Consider the following 22,261-nt stretch of genomic DNA (forward strand, 5'->3'; position numbering starts at 1 on the left):
ACCAGACTACCAGCTAACCGCTGCTAACGGTAGCTGCAGTTAAGCTAGTTAGCTTTGTTAGCCATGCATCTAGTGGTCCGGACTGGAAGCTCAGAGCAATACAGGAGTGTTGGTGTTTGTACCGTTAGGACAGGAGGTTTGGACTGGGACAGGCCAGGGCTAGCTGGTTAGCATGCTAACTTAAGTATATAGACATTGTAAGGTAAAAACTGTTTCTTCAAAGTCTGTTGATAATTTTAGTTGAATGTTGTTGACTAAAAAAAACCTTTAACTCAAGTTTAATAACGTTTAATAGCATTTATTAATAACATAAAATAGAAAGTTATCAGAATGTAACTTCAGTTCTATGAGTGAATGTATGAAGCCTTTCGTTTAGAGTCAAATCTAAATGGGTTCCTATGGTTTTGTGAAATCCTTGAAGGTTTGTGAATTTAAGGAGAGAAATTAAGGCTTTAAATATTCTTAAAAATAATTATAAATAGACCTGGGTCATTGAAAGTGCTTAAATTTATTTATTATGTACATGTTCAACTTTTAATATTTCTTAATAGTCGTCTATGAGCTTCTGTAAAGCTCGTTGTTATGGATCCTGAAGTTTGAGGGATTGGGGCCTGGATAAGTATTGAAAAGTCCCTGAATTGGTTGTTAAGCAGGTGTTGGAACCTTGCGAATAACTCCCTCTTCACTCCCCGTCTTATTAAGCAACAAATCAAAACAGTCGATGTTGGTTTGATAGTTTATTAAAAACGATGATGAAAAAAACACTTGGTTAAGTGCATTAAGGTGCTGCAGAAAGTTAAAAATATCCCAGTGTTGCTCAAAGAAGTAGTTCAGATCACAAGATTCAAGTTCGACAATGATGATTTTAAAAAAGCAGACTAAAGTTAGTCAGCTCTGAGTGTAATTTACAGGAAAGAAAGAAAAAAGACCTTTAAAATAAAAGCTCCTTTGTAAATGGAGGCTGCTTAAAACAATCTTTGGTGTTTACACATACTGTAGAGCCTACAAACACCAAAGTAAAAAGTACAGTGCATAGGACAGTAAGAATAGGAAACCAATATGAATCCAAGTACAAAGGCATTTGATGGAGTTTCATACAAAAATGTTTAAATGCAGCTAAACTGTGGAGCTTTACCTCATGTGTTCAGGCACGCTGACAAAGAAACGTTGAAATGAAATTGATACAGTAAACAGCACAGTGTTGAACAGAATGATGAGCTCCACAGTCAGCTCCATCCGGCTGGAGTGTCTTTTCTTGAGGCCCTCAGCCAGCAGCTGTGTCCTTGCTCCACCACCACCAGATGTTTTATCACTTGCTGGGTGCCAACACTGGGAAAACAAAAGTAAGATTAACGCCAAAATTGTGGTTTTCTGCTGCTTTCTAGCCAACATAGACAGGCTTAAGGTCAGTCCAGTTAGGAAAAGTCAGGTTTGAAGACAACATAAAAACAGGAAGTAGAGATACAGTCCATACTCCACTAACGTAGCGTCTATTTAGTCTTCTGATCAGAGAAACATTTAAAGGGCTAAAACCGAGAAAAGTAAAGCGGTTTACTCACTCCTCTCCCTCAGGCCTTGTCCGAAGCTGTGCACCAGTTTGATGAGGCCCCAGAATAAACCCCCTTTAATCAGCAGTGAAATCAAAGCGCTGGTGACAGCAGCCGCCTCCAGGATGTACACGTTGTCCTCGGACCATTTCTTTATCACCTGCAATTAAAGCAAAACATCGTTTTCCAGCTGGAATCCATTCTGTCACTTTATATCTTTACTCCACTATATTCACAGGACATCTGATACTTTCAAGTTACTAGTTACTTTGCTGAAGCCCAAAACACTTGATACCACTTAAATGTCCAGTGACCTTTAATCAAGTTCTGTGATCAAGTACAGTTTTGAGGGACTCGTACTACACTTTAATATTCCCATTTTCTGCTACTTTATACTTCCACTCTCGATTCCGGAGACAGATATTGTACTTTTTACTCCACTACATTCATCTGATAACTTGAGTTATTAGTTACATTGCAGACTGCTGCACCAGAGCCAAAAGTAGCACATTTTACAAATAATTTATTTTCTCTGTATTAAAGAAAAACCCCAAAACACCGGTTCCAAGAATCAGAAAATTACAGAATATTGAATCAGATAATGCACCAGGCCGATCATTGGTCCACACACAATATATAGTGTATACATACACGTAAACTGCATGAGTTGTACTTTTGTTACTAACGAGGTGCAATATGTAAGAATTGACCACTGTTGAATTCATACTTAAAGCTAATAGGGGGCAGAATATCACCAGAATAACTGCTGCTAACTGTTGCTGCTGTTAGCTAGTTAGCTCAGTTAGCTGTGGAGCTAGAGGTTTGGACTGGGAGCTCGGGGACCAGGAGAGTGTTGCTGTTTACACCGCTAGAACATGAGCTTTTTATAACCATGCAGGCCTGAGCTAGCTGGTTAGCATGCTAATTTCATTGGATATCACTGTAATAAAACACGTACTTACACACGTTATTTCTTCACATTCTGATTCTGATCATTTGAGTTATGTTTTTCAATGATTTCAACTAAAATTCTTACATACTGCACCTTTAAGTACATTTAATATCAGATTCTTCAAGACTTTTACTCAAGTACTATTGGCTCGTCTCCTAAGTAATATTTCAACATGATTATCTTTACTTTTACTCAAGGATGTAGTACTTTATTATCCCCTTGGTGAAACTTTTCTCTACTATTTTGACTCCGTCACATATATATCAACCCGCTGCTGTCAATACACACTGAAATATCAAACGTGTATTAATCCTCGGCAGAAAATAGCCCCCAACAAATACTCTATTCATGCCTTTTCTAGCAACTTTTGGTAAAAATGACGGTGTCCAGCTGCTTTAGGCTGTTTTTTCAAACAAATTAATACATTTGTGGCCCATATTTAAAGCTTTACGTCTTCAGTAGGAACTTTAATTGTCTGTGTTCGTAATAGCTGCTTCATAAAGCACTCTTCACTCATGTAGATGCAGAGAGAAGCTCACCATGTACATCAGGTAAACAAAGAAGGCGATTTGAGGAAGGTTCTGCACCATGAAGACCCAAACTAACGCCCTGGCTTCCTTTAAAACCTGAAAAACAACAAGTTGTTAATAAAGAAAGACAAAAAAACAAAACACAACTCTGACTTTTATATTTCACCATGTGTGTTTTTAACTGTTTAGAGCACATCCTGTATGATATTTTCCTCATTGGTTTATGGGGAAGATGATGGATGGATGGATGGATGAGCACTCACTGCGACAGCCCCGACAGCGGCGGTCAGGCAGGCCCAAACCACCCCGACGCCCAGGATGATGTAGTTGTCAGCAGACATGGCGGAGTCCGACGTCGTGATCAAGATACACAGACACAACTGAAACACACCCACAACACATCATGAAGTCAGTAACTCACTCAAAGAGACAATTGTTTGTGTCCTGGCGCTCCTTGTAAACTCGACATTTTGTGCCAACACGTGAGGATAAAACGTGTTGCGGAAGCATCGCACCTGAGCATCTGCTTTGTTCTCGCTCACACGACACACACAAACCAGAAAAACTTGCATTCCCGTGTTTTCTTATCGCTGTTTTCACTCTCTATATGTTACATAATAAGTCAATCAAATGCTGCAGGTCCAGAAATGTTCTCTGGAGGCTGTGACTGAGGCTGGAGAGATGAACCTCGGTTCACTGCAAAGGAGGAAAGGCACCAAAACATTCTTGCAGACTAACATCATGACGGTTTAGTTGCAAACATGTCTCAATTGCGCAGTTAACTTTTACAGATGAACAAATAGTTGTAAAAAGCACCAGCACATGTTTTGTATAGTGGAATGAACATGTACCTGAGCCTGCAGGTCAAAGGTCACCATGGAGAAACAGAGGTTAAGCAGGAAGTACTGCTCCTGCAGGCTCTCCAAGGCCCCGCCCACACGGAAGGCCATCATGTTGGGCCTCATGACGAGCAGCGTGGTGCAGACGACGTGGATCACGCCCAGACACATCATGCACACGAAACGAACCTGTGACCCAAAACACACCACAGATGATCTTTGGATGGTCTCAGATGAGGTCTTCATGGTTAATTTAATTAAAAAGATGACTTTGTTAATTACGTAGCTATCGTAGGCGCAGGTCTACAATCACACATCTACTATGCAGTTGGGATTAATGTACCCAGCAAACCTTACTTGATACTTTGAGCTGTTTGTTCATAAACCAAAGTGCTTGGATACATTGATGATGGTGCTAAAGGAAAAGTCAGATCGCCATAGCTATTACAATTCATCCTGAGGGGGACATGAATGTGTGCACTCTAAGTCATCGTACTGTTGGGATATTTTACTGAAGAAAATACAAATGTCAACCTCATGGTGGTGCTCGAGAACACATAATGGGATCCAGTCAATAGGGTTCATCATCTGGGAACCATGAATGTTTGTCACACATGCTGTGGACATATTTCTTTCTCATTGCTCTGAAGGAAAAAGTCAGGGGATCGCCACAGTCAGGATTCATCCTCTGGAGACCATGAATACCATTTCATGGGAATCCATCTTATAGCTGTTGAGATTTTTCAGCGAAATACAAGCATAGGAGCCTGGTTCAGCCCTCAGGATGTTTGGGTTTTTTAAATATTATTTTTTGCTCCTTCACAAGTTGATAACAAACACCCTCCACTCAGAGCCGTTGGCAAAATAATGTAAATGCAAATTTTAAGGTACTACAATTGCATAAATAGTCAATGAGTGTATCACTGGAAGGCTTGTGACTGCTTTCTCAGATTTGAGGCATTGTGAAGAACTTGGCCACATGACGTCATTTTCCAGAAATGTTATTAACTTGAATGTTTTATTTGAACATGTGAGGCAGTGATATTCACCATGAAATGCTGGGGGGGGGGGATCGATGAAAGTGTGTCTAGCAGACAGTAATTTTTTTCATTTTGTCTTTTTGGGGATGTCATGGATGATATTTTAAAACAAAATGGCAGCAAGTGCTAGAATCTTGTGTTGCTGCTTCCCCCTCTCCTCACCAAATGTTGTACTTGTATCACAAAGTATCACTAGCAGAAAACACCCTGAGGGCCGGACCTGGCTCCTGGCTTTATAGTGTTTTAATAGCGTCTGCTGCAGGGTGTTAGAGCCTGTGGAACATTATTCAGGCCAGGGGTCAGGCACTATGTGTCATGGCCAGTCTAAAGGTCACAAGAGATGAAGCAACTGGTTGTACATTCAAACCTGTTTGGCTTCGCATTCCTCTAACTAGAAGAAACACTGCTGCAACTCACGGTGTTGTTTCCTCCTTCTGTACAAGCCAAAATCAGTTTCTCACACATTCCCATCAGTTTACTTTCATTTTATCAAGACAACTGATAATATGGTGCAGCATTAGCTATCAGCCAAGATACCCAGTCAGAGATATAAAGATGAACTCGCAGTGTTTTTTAAATATTCACTCCAACCACAAACACTTCCATGCTCACGCTTAGATGTGACTCATGCATACAACGATAGCGACATCAAGTGGTGAAACTCTGACTTCTTCAGACAGGATGAGAGCTGTGGGGATCTACAGTTATTTCCCCTGTCATCAGTGGGATTATTAGAGGAAACCAGCAGCTAGCATAAAATGTTGATAAATTCATCCCACTTCCCTTCACTCGTTATGTGTGCTCACAACAAATAGGCTTCACTAGCAGTGACAGTGGGTTTTAGTCACTTTTTTCAGGCAACACCCAGGCTGGCTATCTTCTTCTAGAGCTATATGCAGTCTAAAACGAAGCCTGCAGACAAAATTTAGGGCTGAAAAATGCTATTTGTCTTCTCTGCATGTTTTAGGGTGATAAAAAATTAGTTATGTTTTTATTTGCAGTTGATTTTTGCCGAAAAAGGCCTTAGTATTTAACCTCATAAGGTACAGTTTGAATGCATTAATAATGCAGTAATTCACGCAGTATTTTTATTTTTGTATGTGACTGTTATTACAGAAAGCTTGATAATTAGCTTCATCATAATTTGTAATTTGCCAGATTGATACAAATGTATGATTATTAAATCTAAATATTCCACATGCAGTGTGTTGTCTCAGGGCGTCCAGTAGAGGGCGACCTACCAGCAGCTCCTGCTTGCCTTTTGGCCCCAGCACGGAGAAGTTGACCACCGATCGAACCATCAATGCCAACACACTGAGCACGAACGCCACCAGCTCCTGTCTGTTCTCCTGCAGCACGCCCCGGCTGATGTAGTAGATGCAGAACACTGCAGAGGACAGACACACAACGCTCACATACCACAGGATGGATGTATTCTTTATAAAGCTTCACTTTTATATTAGGACTACGACAAGTAGTCATTAGTAGTAGTTTTTATTTCTTTAAAACTAATTTCCATAATATTTTTTCTTATCTTATTAACCCCATCATCTCTATATGTCTGACTGTAAAGACCTTAAGTTGCCAGTGAAGTGCCACTTTCTTTGCTTCTTATTAATCTTAATGATCTTCTCTATTAGCCAATTAGTGTATATACATTTGGATAACAATGACAAATGCTTATTACAGGCGACTAAAGCTCAAACTTTATTTGAGGGTTTCATAACTTAGTCAAGTTCATTTCAAATCAAACAATTAATTGTGTTGATAATCAGCTTTCTGTGTGCTGTGACGGGCTCCAGCCCTTCATGACTCCGCACTGTGATTATTAAGTACAGAGACTGGCTAATTAGCAAAAACCAATACTTTGCTGCTCTTTGACCACATTTCTCCACAGAGTTAACCCCGCAGCACATGTTACCATGGTGATCTTCCCCTGTTAAAAGTAACAGAAATCCTGAATTAAGCCCAAAGATAGCTGGGCAACCTACTTATCTCGCTTTGTGATACAAGCCCCAGGTGTCTGAAACCAGGATATAATCTTTATGTGCGCAAAAACATAAACAGGATAGACCAAAACATGAAAAATATGCATGATGCTTGTGCACATTTGTAGATGCGTAACTGCACTCATAGAAAGATGTGTCCTTCTCGCCAGCATAGTGTAAAAGAAGATGTGAGAAAAATAGCTACATCTGTGTGTATGCAGAAGTTGAACAGTGTGTGTATTCAAGTTTCCGGTCATGTGTCTGACACCACAGGCACAAATGTGAACATTTTCTGTTTGTTTCTCTATCTGTGAAACCCAAACTCAGCACTGTTAGTGAGATAAAAAAAGTACATTTTAATGGAACAGTTCACCCAAAAATAACATTCAGTCATTACTCAGCCCAACGCTGAAGGAAAGTCAGGTGACGTTTTGTATTTCTGGAGCATCACAGTAAAACTGTGTTGCAGCATTCTCCTAAACAGCTGAAATAGATGGGGACTTAAACGTTTTAAAACAGGGGATTTCGTGCACCCACTTCAGGCATGCTAATGTTTATAGCTTAGCATTTTAGCATTCCACTTAAAAAAAGGTGCAAATAATGTCTTTTCTCAGGGCTTCTGGATACTTGGATGAATGTTTTAGGGACTATAAAACTTCACCTGACTTTACATCGCCATGGGGGTGAGTAGATAATGACTGAATATTCACTTTTGGGAGAACTGTTCCTGTAAGATTTCACCATGGGCCAAAAGGTCAATGGAGAAAATAATGCATCATTGGGACATCATGAAATCATTTCTGGGAAATACCAGTTAAAGTCAATGCATTAATTTCCTCCTGTGTCTTCGTCACATGATTACACCACAAAAACTTCTTCTTTTTGCTAACTTGCTGGTGGGTGTGGTGTGGCATCGACTCCCTGAAGACATTGACGGTAAATGTCTTTCTTTCTGCTGATGGAGTAATGATACTCACGTATTCCGATCAGCTGGATGAGGGATACAGGGAGGTTGTCCTCATCCGTCACCTCTGTGTCCATGTGCTGCTTGTAGACGCTGGACAGGGTGAGGCCAAGCAGCGCCAGCAGAGACGCTATGGTGAAGCAGAAGTAGAGCTTGAGCAGACATGAGAGCTCCGACCAGGGCTTTATCTGCAGGAGGGTGGAGATGGAGAGACAACCTGTCATAAGGACAAGTCCAAACAAGACTAATATCCTGAGTGAACACAGCAGTTCAAGTATGAAGACATAAAGACAGGGACGCGGAGGGACTGGGATTTCTGGGACTTTCTGACCTTCTGTTTTTTCAGTTTATTTTATTTGTAGTTGTATTAAGTGATTATTTAGGTGATATTTGAGTATGAAGTCTGTCACCACACCCACAGGATTTGTTTCAGTTTCCCTCTGACTTATCACACTATGGTTTACAGTTCTGTTTTTGCTGCAGCAGCTCACCGGTCCACATGGTGTTGGGATCAGTTCCTGGTGTCTCGGCCTCAGGTTTGGAGATAGAAGATCTGGACCCTCCCGTGGTTGACCAGAGATCTGGTTGCCCAACAGAGGACTGGAGTGCAAAAAAAAAAAAAAAAATTATCTAATTAATTTTACACAAGTGACGTTTCTTTAAGGCATTGCACATTAGTCTGAGAAATACAGCATTTTAAAGTATTAATTGTGTTCCTTAATTTGTCTTCTATAGTTCTGCATTAGAGATGTGGACAGAATATTGCACCAAACTATGTTGAGAAACTGGGTGATTTAATGAAAATGCCTTGTAGAGTCCCTTATGGTTTATATATGTGAGATATTAAAATGCTAAATCAAAATGTATAAAAGGAGCAAAGCTACAAACCACAAACCCAGGGTAATAAACAACAATCAATAGCAGACCATAAGCACAGGGAAATGAAAAATCATATATGAATGCTTGTAGTTTAGAAATAGTTCAGACTAAGTAAGAGGAAATACAATAGGTCTTTATCACAGCATTTTTACATGTCAGAGCAGGAAAAGCATGGGTGATAATGATAACAAGCAATTGCTCGCAGCTGTGCTTCTCCTACTGTGACATGTCAAAATGTCTTCTGAAAAAAACGTACAAATAATAAATAATACGAAATGATCATGTACTTATGACACAGTGTGCTACCACTGAACAGATGTTTGAAGACATCTTAAAACAGAATCAAATGGACTTTGATACAAACTAAGCAAATAACTAAGCCTTTATGACAGGTATCTAGAGCGAGTGTCATATAGAGATTGCACAAGCTAATCAAATCAGAGCAGGAGACACAAAAACCAACACAACACACGTCCCGTCAATAACAGTTATAACAGTATCTGTACAAAAGGATTTCAGGCACTATGTCAACAGTCTACATTGCTGATTGACCCTGTGTCTAATAGGAGGGCCCTACAGAGCCCAGGGGCCACAACAGTGACGGCTTAGTCAGGAAAATCCTTAAGTTACATCAGACCCATGACTGACTGTACAGCATGGTGAGATGGAAGGTTGTGAAATTTGGGGAATTTCTGTTGTTCAAGGTTAAAATAGTGCAGATCTTTTCAAAATCAGTATTGACATAAAATAAACAGCATGCTCATGATAATGTTAAAGACTTCTTGTGAATGATTAATTGAAATATAATCGAAAATCGCAACATGGCCTAATGCAATATTTAAATTGTTGAGGCTGCAATTTTTTGATAAAGGTAAAATGTGTGACAACAGCTTTATAATGTGCTGTAGAGATGCGCTGGCTAGGATCTTCTTTTCCAGATGCAAGAAAAGATTTGTTTGTTACAGACCCTAGCAAATGTCACAGCATCATGACTTATGTCATGTTGATAGTTTTTCAGGAAAAAAGAAAATTGTGATGCAAAAATGATCATTCCCAATAATCGTGAGTCAAATTGCAATATTTGTCAAAATAATGGCAGGTTTTTTTGGGTGATCTTTTGAGATGATTAAAGGCAGGTTTTTTCTTTTTGCAGCCCTGGAATTTATCAGGAGTACACCATGAGGCTGCAGCTCTTTGGACTGGCACACATGTATGTGTTTTTATGTTGAATACACAAGTAAAGGCAACCCTATTTAATCTTTCTTTCTTTCTTTCTTTCATTTACAAATACAAACTTGGTCAAGGTACCTCAAGCCTTTTGTCTTATTTAGTCAGCTCAGTTACTGTAGGAACCACTGACCACACTATCCTTTATTCAATAGCAATTCAAATCTTTGGAGGGCTAATAATTAACCTTAACTAGCCTTGTCTGCACACTTAAATAACCACCAAGCAGCAGTTAGAAGGCTAAATAAATATTAAAATGGACTTAAATCTCACTTGTAGACGTTTCCCAGCGTCTTTAAGCATGTTATGTTTTGTCTATTGATCTACTACACCACTAAAATGAGCATAACAGTAATTCTCTCTCATTTCTGTGGCACCATCAGTTGTAACAGCTGGTGTTAGGTTCAGTCCTCCTCCAGCAACATGTGGTGCTTTAATAGAAGACAGTCAACAGATACTAAAAACACAGACTATGACATGGACGCATCTTTTTACATTTGATTCAGGTGAGCTGTTGTCTGACACAAAGTTGTGTGACTTATAGTTATAACAGGGTAATAACTAAGCAGGGGAGCATCATTCAGATTCAATTATCTCGTGACGCAAACGTCCCAATAACTTGGCACAAAACATAAACTGTGATAAATAAGTCAAGAAACTTGTCTGCTGACCTTATCTCGTCCATGTCTTTACGGACAAGACTGTAGGACCAGGAATTTACATAACTGCGACTTGTTCTGTCTGTCCACCTCCAGCTGTCACAACTTCATTTTCTCTTTCGACAAGGTAAACAGGAACAAGAGCCTCCTCTTCTTCTGCTTCTTCTGCTTCTTCTTCTGCTTCTTCTTCTTCTTCTGCTGCTGTTGCTGCTGCTGATGATGATGATATTACAGTTCTTCTTCTTTGGTTTTGCATGGCTGCTCCAAAGTGCTGCTGCCCCCCGGCGGAGGACAACAGAGAGGCTTTCGGGACATTAGCTAGTCGGATATTTGTCATTTATATGTCTTTATAACGATTATGAGTTTGGGTTTATTGTGTTTATTTAGTAGTTTGTCACTTCTTAACACACTAATGTTTAATTTGAGTGTTTTATTTTTTCGTTTTTAAACTTATCATGAAAAATGTGAAAATGACGGTTGCTGAATGTGTTTACTGCCATCTGGTGGCCACATGGAGAAACTGCAACTACACATTATTATGTAGGTGTTAATAATCATGTTTGGACTACTAATACTAACAATACGTCTGTAAAAGTTTTAGTAATCACTTGGTTATCAAACAATACAATTTGATGAATTTTTCAACACTTCTGTAATAAATACCCTAATATCATTATTACAGTTTTGATTATTTTTTTTAACAGAGTTTACATTTTCAAAACTCTTCACACAGTCAGAGCAGCTGCAGTCAGTGTGGACTAAACTGTGGGCCACTTTTCATTGCTTTTACACAAACTTGATTCAAATTCAATGAACTGTTTTCTCACTCAAACTCAAACACAACCGAAACTCTGTATTTACATTCCACATACTGACATACATGCTATTGTCAAAACTGTGAACTCTTCATAAATAAATAAAAACCTGGCATTAGTGTAATTTGCCACATTCTGCATTTGCATCTTAAAATAAAATAAAGACAATAAAACTGCATAAACTCCTAACTGAGACATACATACTGACTGCCAAGTCAGTGAAGCTTAACAACAATTTTGTTATTATATGGTGTTTGGTTGTACAGCCCATCTCAGGATGGTGTCACTTTTCCTTCCATCTTTCTCTCCATTCCTCAATCCTACCGGGGAATATCTTTTTCTCATGGAGGTGGAAAGTTTGTGACCACCACACACACGATCAAATGTCCCTCTTGGATGCACTAAATGCTGGATGTCTGGAAAAATCTGCAGAAAATTGCAAGGGATTGTTAAAACACTCCCAGGTGTATTGTATAGAGGAGACGTGGGTGTGATGTGGATGACAATTTGTGGCCAAATGCAGAAGACAGGGTTGACTAGCACTGTTGGATTTCTTTACTTCTTAGCTCTCCTATAGAAGTGTCTTGTGAATAAGCATAGTTTTATATTGCATCACCAGGAGCATTGCTTTTGTTTCATTGTGTGCACTTTGAATTATATTATGTGATCTAGTGGAGAACTACAACACAGATTTAGTACAGCGCCCATTTACTTTAGCATTATATTTTTGTTATCAACAACGAAAAATGGAAATTAACTTCTTTTTTTTTTTAATTGACCACCCTCAGTGTCCCACGGGTTCCTGAATGCATCTTTTTGAGAACATCTATTGTGTTTCGTGGCAGCTGCGTAAAGTTGGACCCACCGGAAACACAGCGATTGTATCATGTAAAATAAAAGCATGTATGTTTTTTTGTTTGTTTTGGGGTTTTGCTCTGGCGAAAGTTACTAAAAAAGTGCAAACTGTCACTCACAATTAAAAATAAAACAAAAATAAATCATAGCAATCATTACGTTAAAATAAATGTAATTCAGGGTTAGCAGTGATTTTGTTTCAACAACGGAGGTTTTACTTTGAAACCCTGTCATTTGCATTCGCTTGTAGTTGGACGTTAGCTTGACACTGCGACTTTATTGTTTTTAGCAGCCACGTCTCAGGTGGGCAGATATGGACAGCCCAGATAGATAGCGACACACTTGCGTGTTTTAGGTGTAGCCTCAGTTAACCCTTCCTCGGGTTGTGTAGCATGGCGTGTAGCACGGCGGGCTTTGTAGCTTCCTCTCATTTGGATCCCATGCTCCGAGCTAACGTCAGTGCCGAACTTCCTCTTTCTGCGAGGCTCGCTGCTGTGGCGTTGACCGGCTGGGCTCACGGTATTTTATAGTCTTTACTCAATCATCCAGATTCAAAGACGGGTAAGAGTTCGTCTTCCTTAACTACATGTGGAGTTAACTTGTCACCCTGACTGCGAGATGAAGCTAGCAACACAAAACTTGAAGTGCCCTCTGTATGTTTATAGTTAACGGCACATTCTTTGTAATTGTTTGTGTGTGACTCGCCTCTAATAATTGGTCTCTTTCCAGCAACATGCACAGTTTTGGCTCAAACCCCTGCTGCCTTTCACACGAGGAGCTGTTGTACTTGTGTTTGTTTGAATTGAGAATACACAATAGTGTTTGTAACTGGGTGTTAGCAGCCTCAGTGTAGTGTCACTGTCAATAGCATATAACATAACACAACAGAGCATAGTGAAGAGCCGGTAGGGATGTCAATCCGCATTATACATGGATACAGTAGTAATAATAATAATACATTTATTTTATATAGCGCTTTTCAGGGTACACAAAGACACTTTACAGGTTAAAAAGCAGAATAATAAAAAAGAACACACTAAAAACATCAAAAAGTGACAGGAGTTATTCATTAAAAGCAGTTTTAAAGGTGAGTTTTGGTGAGTGTATTGAAGGCTGTGAGGTCCGTACAGTCCAGTAATACGTCAAATATAAGACCAGAGTGAGACGAGAGACACTTTATGTAATATTTAAAAAGCTGTTACAAGTGAATGGGCAGTCGCTAAATGTATGATTCAAAGAATAAGTGAATTTCCAGTGTAAATATCACACTTTTCCTACTGTTGACCTTGTGTTTCCCCTGACAGAAAATTATTTTTGGTCTTCCCCAGCTTCTGCAGGACAGGGGACACCAGGAGTCAAAGCATTTGCATCATTTCCTGTAAGACTGAAAGCCGGATCAATCGCCAGACCAACCAGAGGATGGACTGACATTTAAGGCTCTCATCGACCCCCTCACCTCCCTCCCATCACCCACCTGTGGGGCCCCTGGGGGCCCTCAGGCAGCAGGCGAGATGCCAGGCGGCAGGCGAGATGCCAGGCACCCGTTGTGGCGCCTCCTGTCGCCGTTCACCACCCGCCAGGAGCGAGTGGTGCTGGCACGCAGCGAGAGCCTGCCGGGGGAGCAGGTGCTGAAGATCACGGTTACAGAGACGACGGTTATCGAGGCAGAGTCAGGGGTGTGGAACTGGCGCTCCATGACCTACCTAGGCTTCTGGTTCTTCTTCAGTTTCTGCACCCTGTTCCTCAACAAGTACATCCTGTCGCTGCTGGAGGGGGAGCCCAGCATGCTGGGTAAAAAAAAAGAATACTACACTTCTTATTAGACCACACCAGTGTTTCTGCAGGTTTCATCTCTTAAACTATATATTGCGTATGTGCTTCGTGTTACCGCAGAGCATGTCTAAAGCACACCATGAGTCTTAAGATTGACTTACTTATTTTCAGGCGTGAAAACCAACTTCCAGAAACATGAGACTTGGAGTATTTAATTTCAATCAGGAACCTTTGTTAGTCTTGTCTTCATGCAGAGATGATTTTGAAAAAAACTCAACTGGTGATGCATTCAGGGACACTTCAATGCCCAGGTTTTTTCTTTTGGATTTCCTAACTCATGCATTTTTATGTTGCTTGCAAGTTGAATTTGGTTGTTCGCTGAAATTAATGCAAAGTCATGTCTGTGCTTGAAACATGCACCGCTTTCAGCACGAGCTGTACTGCAGCAGATTTTCAGGACAAACTTGTTCAGCGTCCACCCTGATTGTTGTTTTTGGTAGCTGGATCCATGTGATTACGTTATCATGTGATCATGTGATCATGTGATTCTAGCAAGTACATTTCCCTTTGTTGGTCTTGCTGTGAAAGAACAAAGTAAATGTAAACATTAGGTCACAGTTGCAGTTCCAGTTGGAGAAGTTAATATTTATATTCATGCTGCAGGTGTTCGTTGTCTTTCTTATGCTTCCCAGGTGCCATTCAGATGCTCTCCACCACCGTCATAGGCTGCATAAAGATGTTTGTGCCCTGTTGCCTCTACCAGCACAAGTCCAGGACCGAGTACCCGTCCAACTTCATCATGATCATGCTGTTTGTTGGACTCATGAGGTGGGACCCCACCCTCTAGAAATATTTACCTTTAGAGCAACAAGTGAACACCCACTTTTAGAACCAGTTCTGTAAGGCATCATTTTCCCATTCATTCCTCCCACTGGTGTTTCAGGCATGAAGAGTTTTAAGGCCAGGGCCAAGCCAACCAACTACAAGGTGAATAGTGACCATAACACATTGATTCAGAGCAATAAAAACAAATGGGGCGGCTGTGGCTCAGGGTTAGAGCCAGCGTCTTGTTATCAGAAGGTTGCTGGTTTGGTTCCCCTGGTCTGCATGTCGAAGTGTCCCCAAAAAGTGCTCCTGATGTGCTGGTCGGCACCTTGCATGGCAGCCACCGCCATCAGTGTATGAATGCATGAATTACATTCGCATTGGACAAAAGCGTTTGCTAAATGTAAATCGAAAAAAGGCAAAGGAACAAGACTTTTCATTATTATTTAAAGAGTGAAGGACTACTCTCCCTTAAACCATTGTGAGTCAAAAACAGAAATCATGGATGCTGTTTGTTAAATGTAACATCAACGATCTGATCATGGTAGCAGTAACTTGCTAGCCATCATGACTTTTTGGATGCATTTCTATGGTAACGGTGAGCTCAACCATTCACAGACGTCGCTGATACACTTTAGGATTGGGGGTAGTGGAGAACTTCTCAGTGACGATATTGATTTCAAACGACATTGATACACAAACTTTTGGCTTCTGCAGTTGCATGTATCATTGTTTCACAGTCTCATAGCTCATCCTAAGTCTGTTTTGAATTATGGCTAATAGTCGACAACCTCGGTTTAGAATATGAATGGGATTTTCACTTCTGCAACCTCACTGTTGAATTATGCAAAGTATGTCTAGATTAGGGCCATGATAACTTTTTAATTCTTATTTCAAAAGATGGTCTTCATGGTGTAGTGAGTGATGTAATCTCCATTATTCGTTTGCAGTGTACCACACTAAGGCCTTATTGTCAAATTTAAATCATCTATTAACAATATAAATGTAACAATAACTTGTTGCACCAGTTGGAAACTAACTGTAAACAGAAGAAGAGAAGTCAAGAATGAAGAGTGCACACTCATGTGGCTCTGTGTTGCTCTGGAGGTCCACTAAATCTTAACTGCTCAGACCTCCAATAACTTTTACCTTCACATTATCATACATGGTGAAAACTGTGGTTTTCTTGTCGACAACGCAAACGTTGTTAACGTAACTCACCGGGAACACAAAATATTTCCACACCAGTGATTTCAGAGAAGCAAAAGGGGGCTCGAGTTCAGTTGATGTGTCTCTAATATCAGAAGTTGCATGGTGTCCTTTAATTGGTTGCAGCTTCAGGTTAGAGGAGGTAACGTTAACTCACTGTGCTACAACATGTTGTGTGTGTTTTTTTTTTTTCCATCCTGGCATGCCTGCCGGATGTGATCCTGGGGGTGTGGCAAAGCCCTCGATTCGAGGAAATCCGTGTTCCTTTGATTTCGAAGGTCGAGATCGTGACGTCATTTTGATCGATATCCGATCGTGACACCTCTAGTCTTGATATTTTGAAATCTCCTCAAAGCGCTTCATAGATGTAGAGCTGGGCAACAAAATCAAATATCACAATATTTTTGACCTTATACTTTTTTTTTAATCAATAATATAAAATATTGTAAGGATGAGTTTTTAACAAAATATCAACATAATGAGATTTTTGATCAATAATCATCAGTAATGTGGATAAAGGAAATTAGAAAAAGTAGAAGAGTCTGGTGAGTTCAGAAAATGACATCACTTTACTGTATTGTAGCCTTTAAAACCAGGAAAAGACAACACACAACACTTGATGATATACCAGTTCTATGGTGGCTTCTAAGAAAGTAGCACAGACTTAATAATGGATTTACACATGCTGACGCAAGCTCAGTGTTGATGCTTTGTTTTCCCAAAAGTGCAGTATTAACAAAATCTTTGCCTCCATTTGTCAGGTTCACCACAGTGGTTCTGGGCTTGGTGAGCCTGAAGAACGTGGCGGTGTCTTTTGCAGAAACAGTGAAGAGCTCAGCGCCCATTTTCACCGTCATCATGTCCAGGCTGATCCTCGGGGAGTATACAGGTACATAGCACACTGATGTACTGGATGTGTAAGGGGTCGGGCGGTAAAATGTAAGGAGGATTAAAACTGCGTTGTAGGTGGTGTGATGACAGGCTGGTTGACTCTGTATTGCGTGTGCTGTTTGCTCTGAAACCTGCAGGGCTGTGGGTGAACCTGGCCCTGTTCCCGGTCATGGCCGGCCTGGCTCTCTGCACAGCCACGGAGATCAGCTTCAACATGCTCGGCTTCTCCGCCGCTCTGTCCACCAACATCATGGACTGGTACTGTAGCACTCAGCACAGCTATTCCCTCAGCAGTGTGGTGCTTGTGATGTTTAACCATTTGTCTCTTATCTCAGTTTGCAGAACGTATTCTCCAAAAAACTGCTAAGCGGAGACACATACCGGTTTAGGTAAAATGACTGTGAATTCTCCTATTTATAACTGAAAAATGACGTCATTTGATGAAATCAGACACTTATTATAAAACTCTGTTGACTTATTTCAGCCCATCTGAACTGCAGTTTTATACGAGTGCAGCAGCAGTCATCATGCTTATCCCTGCATGGGTGTTCCTCCTGGTAGGTCAACGCACGGCTGCTACAGTTATTATTGTATTGAGTTACGTTAAGGAGAATTATGTACCTAAAATCGGTAGTTATTAAATGAATAAGAGCTGTATGATACCAGCAGTTGCTATCAGATGTTGGACAATATAGTAACAACACTGACATAAAAAAACAGGCAGGAAACTGTAAAACAGATTACAGATAACAGATTACAGTAAGTGGCAGGACTGAAGGTCAAGGTTGAGGTTGTTGATGGTTGTTGTGCTCCGTCTCCATGTTTCCAGGACATCCCAGTGATCGGGAAGAGTGGGCGGAGCTTCATCTTTAGTCAAGACATAATCCTGTTGCTGCTTTTCGACGGCGCCCTGTTCCACCTGCAGAGTGTCACTGCTTATGCTCTCATGGGACGGATTTCCCCCGTTACCTTCAGGTAGGAGACAGGCACAAAACCTATTTCTAACATAATTCTTAATTTGCACCAATTTGCAACAGTTGACAACCATCAGGTGTACCGTTTTATTAAGTACACCTGCCTAGTGCTGAATATAATCTCTTTAATCTCCAGCACAGTTGAGTTCTTGCTAGGGTTTATCAGCGTGGTAGAAATAGCTTGTGCTTCTGCCATCATAAAGGGGAGCTGCACCAATTTTACACATCAGTGTCAGTTGAAAGGTGCTGGGGGGTACGACTGTATATGTCAGTAACAAGTTTAAAACGGGTGTCTTCACCATGTTTCTCGTAACAGATAATGTTCTCGTTCAGGCCATGAATTGTATTAATTTGATGTTGATTCCAGCAGTAACAGCCCTCATCTCCTCCTTAGTGTTGCCAGTACTGTCAAACATGCCCTGTCGGTTTGGCTGAGCATCATTGTCTTCAGCAATGAGATCACCCTCCTCAGCGCCACCGGCACAGTCCTCGTGTTCATCGGGGTCTTCTTGTACAACAAGGCCAGGCAGTTCCAGAGGAAAAGCTTACAGACCATGGCTGCTGAGCAGAACCACAAGCCACTTCTCCAGGACCAGGACTTTCAATCCTCTCAGTCTCACTGAGGACTTAGCACTAGGGACTGAAATGCTGCCTGAAGCGGGATCAAGGTATTTACAGAATACAGTTAAGCTGTCAAGACAAGATGACTGAATATTTGTTTTTCCTTCACCATGCACACCACTCATGTTTTTGTTTCCCTGTTTTCACTTAGTGTCACTGTCACGTCTTAAACTCTGTTGACTGGCTTGGTAAAGGTCAGTGCTTGTTTAACTAAGCCATCACTAGTCCTGTAGAACAATATATACAGTATTTTTTGTCCCTAACCTGTTAACATAATTTCCCTTTAAGCATCCTTGATCCTTTGTTTTGTCTGTGAACAGTCAGTAAAAGGAGAAGCTCAGGGTGTCCTTCAGCTCTGTGAAGGAAGTGACTTCTGTAAGCTTTTTGTCTTACATTTGCATTCCAGAGTGCGCTGGTTTATCTCTCATCTGTGGTACAGCTGCTTCTGAATGTATGCTATTGTGAATATCTGTAAAGGTGTAGGATTTTAATCATGTGACGGTGTAACCCACACTGTATTAGACAATGTAAAATTGGTCTTGATTGCCTCAGAATATAAGATGTAAAGAGGGCACCAGTGCCTGAGATGAGAGGCCTTGTGGAGGCTCGTCCAGCCAAAGCTTAGACTAGCCGTTTGACACATTTTTTTAAATAATGTGTGGAACATTTAAAAGCCACATACTGCATTCTAGGAATGCTCATCGTCTATCATGAACTGTGGGTGTATGTGGGGTTTATGTACCTGCATTTTCTTCTTGTTTTTTCTTTGTAAACTGCATGCTGGGATGGCAACAGGACAGGAAAAGGGCCTCAGAGAATGAATGGAGTGATGAGCTGCTGTATGTTGCACATTCATGATCTTGGAAAAAGAAGGTTTATGACCACTGGGGTTTAATTTTTGTCTCTGTTGCTTTTGTCTAACAGTGAACAGATCAAGCAGGTTTTAAACAAACCCCTAAGGTAGTAAAATAAGAAGGCACATTGTAAAATGTTACACAAGAAACCAACCACTTTACAAACCAAATACCTGGTTCAACTTCTGTACTCGAGGGGTCAGAAGTTGGTTCTACTGGTTTAGGAGCTGATTGTCTCACTGTTCAGGTTTCTCACTCTGTCGGATCTACTTTCACCAATGTCATCATGGTGACTGCAAAACCAGTGGGTCGTACAACAAAAAATAAAACCCATCGAATAATAAACCAGTTTTAGGATATCTGTAAAACCAATGACTGATGAAATTGTCAATTCTATGACTTATCCTGTGGTTGTTGTTGCTACTACTAGCTGTCCATGAATGAGTTCATGAGTTCACAGTCTTACAGTCTCAGCTCCTGTGATGAATGTGAACTTTCTTCCACAGATGCCTTTCTGTCATAGCAACAAATTAGTGTCATTTTGTCAGCTGCATGGTGCCTATAATCTAACAAATACGTGGATCTTATTCTCACTATACTGCAACAGCCATACTGCCTCTAAACCAGTCAACCAGTTCAGGCTTCTTGACTGATTTTTTTATTTTCCGAGGTCAGTGACTGACAAAGTCCATCAGGTGTCTGATAGGTCTCATCTGTGTTAATCATTCCAAGTCTCACAGATAAGTGCTTGATTCTTTTGTTTTTAATGTTCTACTTTTGCTGCAGTGCCTCAAGAAGCAGTCTTTTTTTTTCTTTTCTGACACGTTTTGTGCCCACACTTAAACATCTCTTTGGAATGGAACCATAAGAATTGTCTGACTTGAATTTTTTTTTTTTTACATTACAAATGTGTTCATTATACCTGGTTGTTTCCTGTTGTTTCTCAGTCAAGTGTTTATAAAATCAAGGTGTGGGCTTAGATTTAATATTAATTCCCCGATAAATCTATCGTTAATCTTCCATATTAAGTCTTGGGAATGCTGCTTCAAGAGGCAAGTTCGAACATGCAGAGTTTTTCCGTGTATTTGTATCATTAAAGGTTTTTAAAGTGGAAAGTGTTGAGGTAGGAGGGAGTAGTCATGAACTGTGTGTTTGGGAACGTGCAAATCAAGGATGTAAAAATATTCATTAAGAAGAGTCTTTAGTGAGGATGTAATGATGTTTGATGAGACTGCAGAGAATAAAATATTTTCTCTTCAGACATTGTGTAAGCCTATTTTGTATTTGGAGTGGTCAGTCAGTACTGATTAACAGTGTTGAGCGCTGATTAACACACACACACACACACCACTATCCCGATTATAACTAGTTTTGGGAAATATCCTTACTTACCCTTACCTGCATCATATATCCCATTTTTCCTATTTGTGCACATGTAAACAACACACTTTTTCATTCTTGACCTTCAAATTCTTAAACCTGCAATATCTGACTTGTTGAAGGTTCTCAGTGATCCACGTCATGGTAATTCTAAGTACTGTATCGTAGGCAACTGAAACAAGTCCAGTTGCCTAAAATACAGCTCTTAGAAATATCTGACTTGTTGACCACGGGGAAGCACAAAAAGCTGTCAAGATATTTGGTACAACCTCCTTGGAGCACACTATATTCATCTAGAGTTACGTTTCTGGTCATCAGGTGTATGCAATGCCCATATTTACTCTCCTAGCTTTTAGTCTCCCTGAACTCCTGAGCAAAATATCAAGCTGTTTGCAGCTTAAATGCTTTACTATGTTCACAATTACAAAGACTTAACATGTCAACATAGTGCTGACAACATTTGGAGACTTGCTGATCTTTACCCAAAGGTCACACAGAGTAATGTTCCACCTATTCGTATACACACAGCATGTTGATATGTGACCTACAAGTGCAAATGATGATGCACCAGTCACACATAAGGAAAACAACTATTCTTGATATTGTATGGAAGGCCAGAAGTGCCATGGTGGCAACTGTTTTTAAAAAATAAATAAATTTCATTATCTCAAGATCACAAGTTAGTAATTTGTTTATCGAGAAAGTTAGCTTTGTCAGCTCGAGATCAAGAGAGAACAACCTGTTGCCACAAGAAAAGAAAGGTCATCAGATTAAATGGAAATGTTGTGGGTCAAAGTCAAGTTTGATCAGATGAACAAGACACTGATCGGTAATTCTCTCTAATAACCCCATGATCGTCAGAAAACCAAAGTGGATTTATTGTGATTAATTATTCTGTTCTCCCACGAAACAGCCTTTTGTAAATTAACCCGTCTTCACAAGAAACCAAAACAATTATCTCAAGTTTTGACCTCAAGATTACGGCATGAGGGCATTCTCAGCTTCCGTAGAATTGTTTATTTATATGAAAACTGCTTCACAGGAATAAAATGCTTTAAAATAAAAAATATTGTGAAAACTCTTAAAACGTTTACATTCACAATTTGTCTTCCTCATAAGCGTTTCAAGTCACAGGAGACTCAGCTGGAGCTGAATTTGAACATTTTCATCAAACAAATATCCTTGATATAATGTGTTGAGGTTTCTGACGCTAGCTGTATGAGAGTTGACTTATTCCATTCAGACTTTAAAAGATTCAAACAGAATTTCAGATTAAATCATTTTTAAAAACTCTAACTGAGACCATTTCAACTGATTATGTTCAAAAACCCTGGAGAATGTCTGATCTACAGTCAGTTTGTGTATTTCAAGTGAAATGTCCACACCATGGGAAGACCTGCTGGTTTGCAAGAAAAGGAGTGTCATTGTCAACAGTGAGG

General features: G+C 40.2%; 2 protein-coding genes across 4 annotated transcripts; one reads left to right on the top strand and one right to left on the bottom strand.

The window, feature by feature from the left end:
* Positions 1 to 724: 724 nt before the first annotated feature.
* LOC311265110 (uncharacterized protein) lies at positions 725 to 10,825 on the bottom strand. Its single transcript, XM_084366446.1, has 9 exons — positions 10,638 to 10,825; positions 8,352 to 8,460; positions 7,874 to 8,048; positions 6,150 to 6,295; positions 3,881 to 4,057; positions 3,293 to 3,409; positions 3,039 to 3,125; positions 1,560 to 1,707; positions 725 to 1,329 (listed from the first exon to the last, which is right to left on the bottom strand). The coding sequence occupies exons 1-9, from the start codon at positions 10,649 to 10,651 to the stop codon at positions 1,310 to 1,312; spliced, it is 993 nt and encodes a 330-aa protein (XP_084222572.1). The 5' UTR covers positions 10,652 to 10,825; the 3' UTR covers positions 725 to 1,309.
* Positions 10,826 to 12,544: 1,719 nt separating this feature from the next.
* LOC311265455 (solute carrier family 35 member E2A) lies at positions 12,545 to 20,701 on the top strand. Of its 3 annotated transcripts, none has more exons than XM_084367129.1 (9): positions 12,545 to 12,856; positions 13,624 to 14,086; positions 14,761 to 14,896; positions 16,864 to 16,991; positions 17,131 to 17,251; positions 17,329 to 17,382; positions 17,478 to 17,550; positions 17,823 to 17,968; positions 18,362 to 20,701. In XM_084367129.1, the coding sequence occupies exons 2-9, from the start codon at positions 13,807 to 13,809 to the stop codon at positions 18,588 to 18,590; spliced, it is 1,167 nt and encodes a 388-aa protein (XP_084223255.1). In that variant the 5' UTR covers positions 12,545 to 12,856; positions 13,624 to 13,806; the 3' UTR covers positions 18,591 to 20,701. The 3 variants fall into 3 exon arrangements, with proteins under 3 accessions (XP_084223255.1, XP_084223256.1, XP_084223257.1); XM_084367130.1 differs by having other exon boundaries at positions 12,545 to 12,814; XM_084367131.1 differs by lacking the exon at positions 12,545 to 12,856 and adding an exon at positions 13,303 to 13,382.
* The last annotated feature ends 1,560 nt before the right edge of the window (positions 20,702 to 22,261 follow it).

Source organism: Pagrus pagrus (assembly GCF_965226575.1).
Source record: "Pagrus pagrus genome assembly, chromosome: 11".
NCBI classification, from domain to species: domain Eukaryota; kingdom Metazoa; phylum Chordata; class Actinopteri; order Spariformes; family Sparidae; genus Pagrus; species Pagrus pagrus.

Bases quoted from the DNA above. Each gene is read 5' to 3' on its own strand.
- LOC311265455 (XM_084367129.1), top strand. From the start codon at position 13,807: ATGCCAGGCGGCAGGCGAGATGCCAGGCACCCGTTGTGGCGCCTCCTG. The intron at 17,551-17,822 runs GTAGGTCAACGC...CCATGTTTCCAG, and splicing joins CTGCATGGGTGTTCCTCCTG to GACATCCCAGTGATCGGGAA. The intron at 17,969-18,361 runs GTAGGAGACAGG...TCTCCTCCTTAG, and splicing joins ATTTCCCCCGTTACCTTCAG to TGTTGCCAGTACTGTCAAAC.
- LOC311265110 (XM_084366446.1), bottom strand. The intron at 1,708-3,038 runs GTGAGCTTCTCT...CTTTAATTGCAG, and splicing joins TTGTTTACCTGATGTACATG to GTGATAAAGAAATGGTCCGA. The intron at 1,330-1,559 runs GTGAGTAAACCG...TTGTTTTCCCAG, and splicing joins ACAAGGCCTGAGGGAGAGGA to TGTTGGCACCCAGCAAGTGA.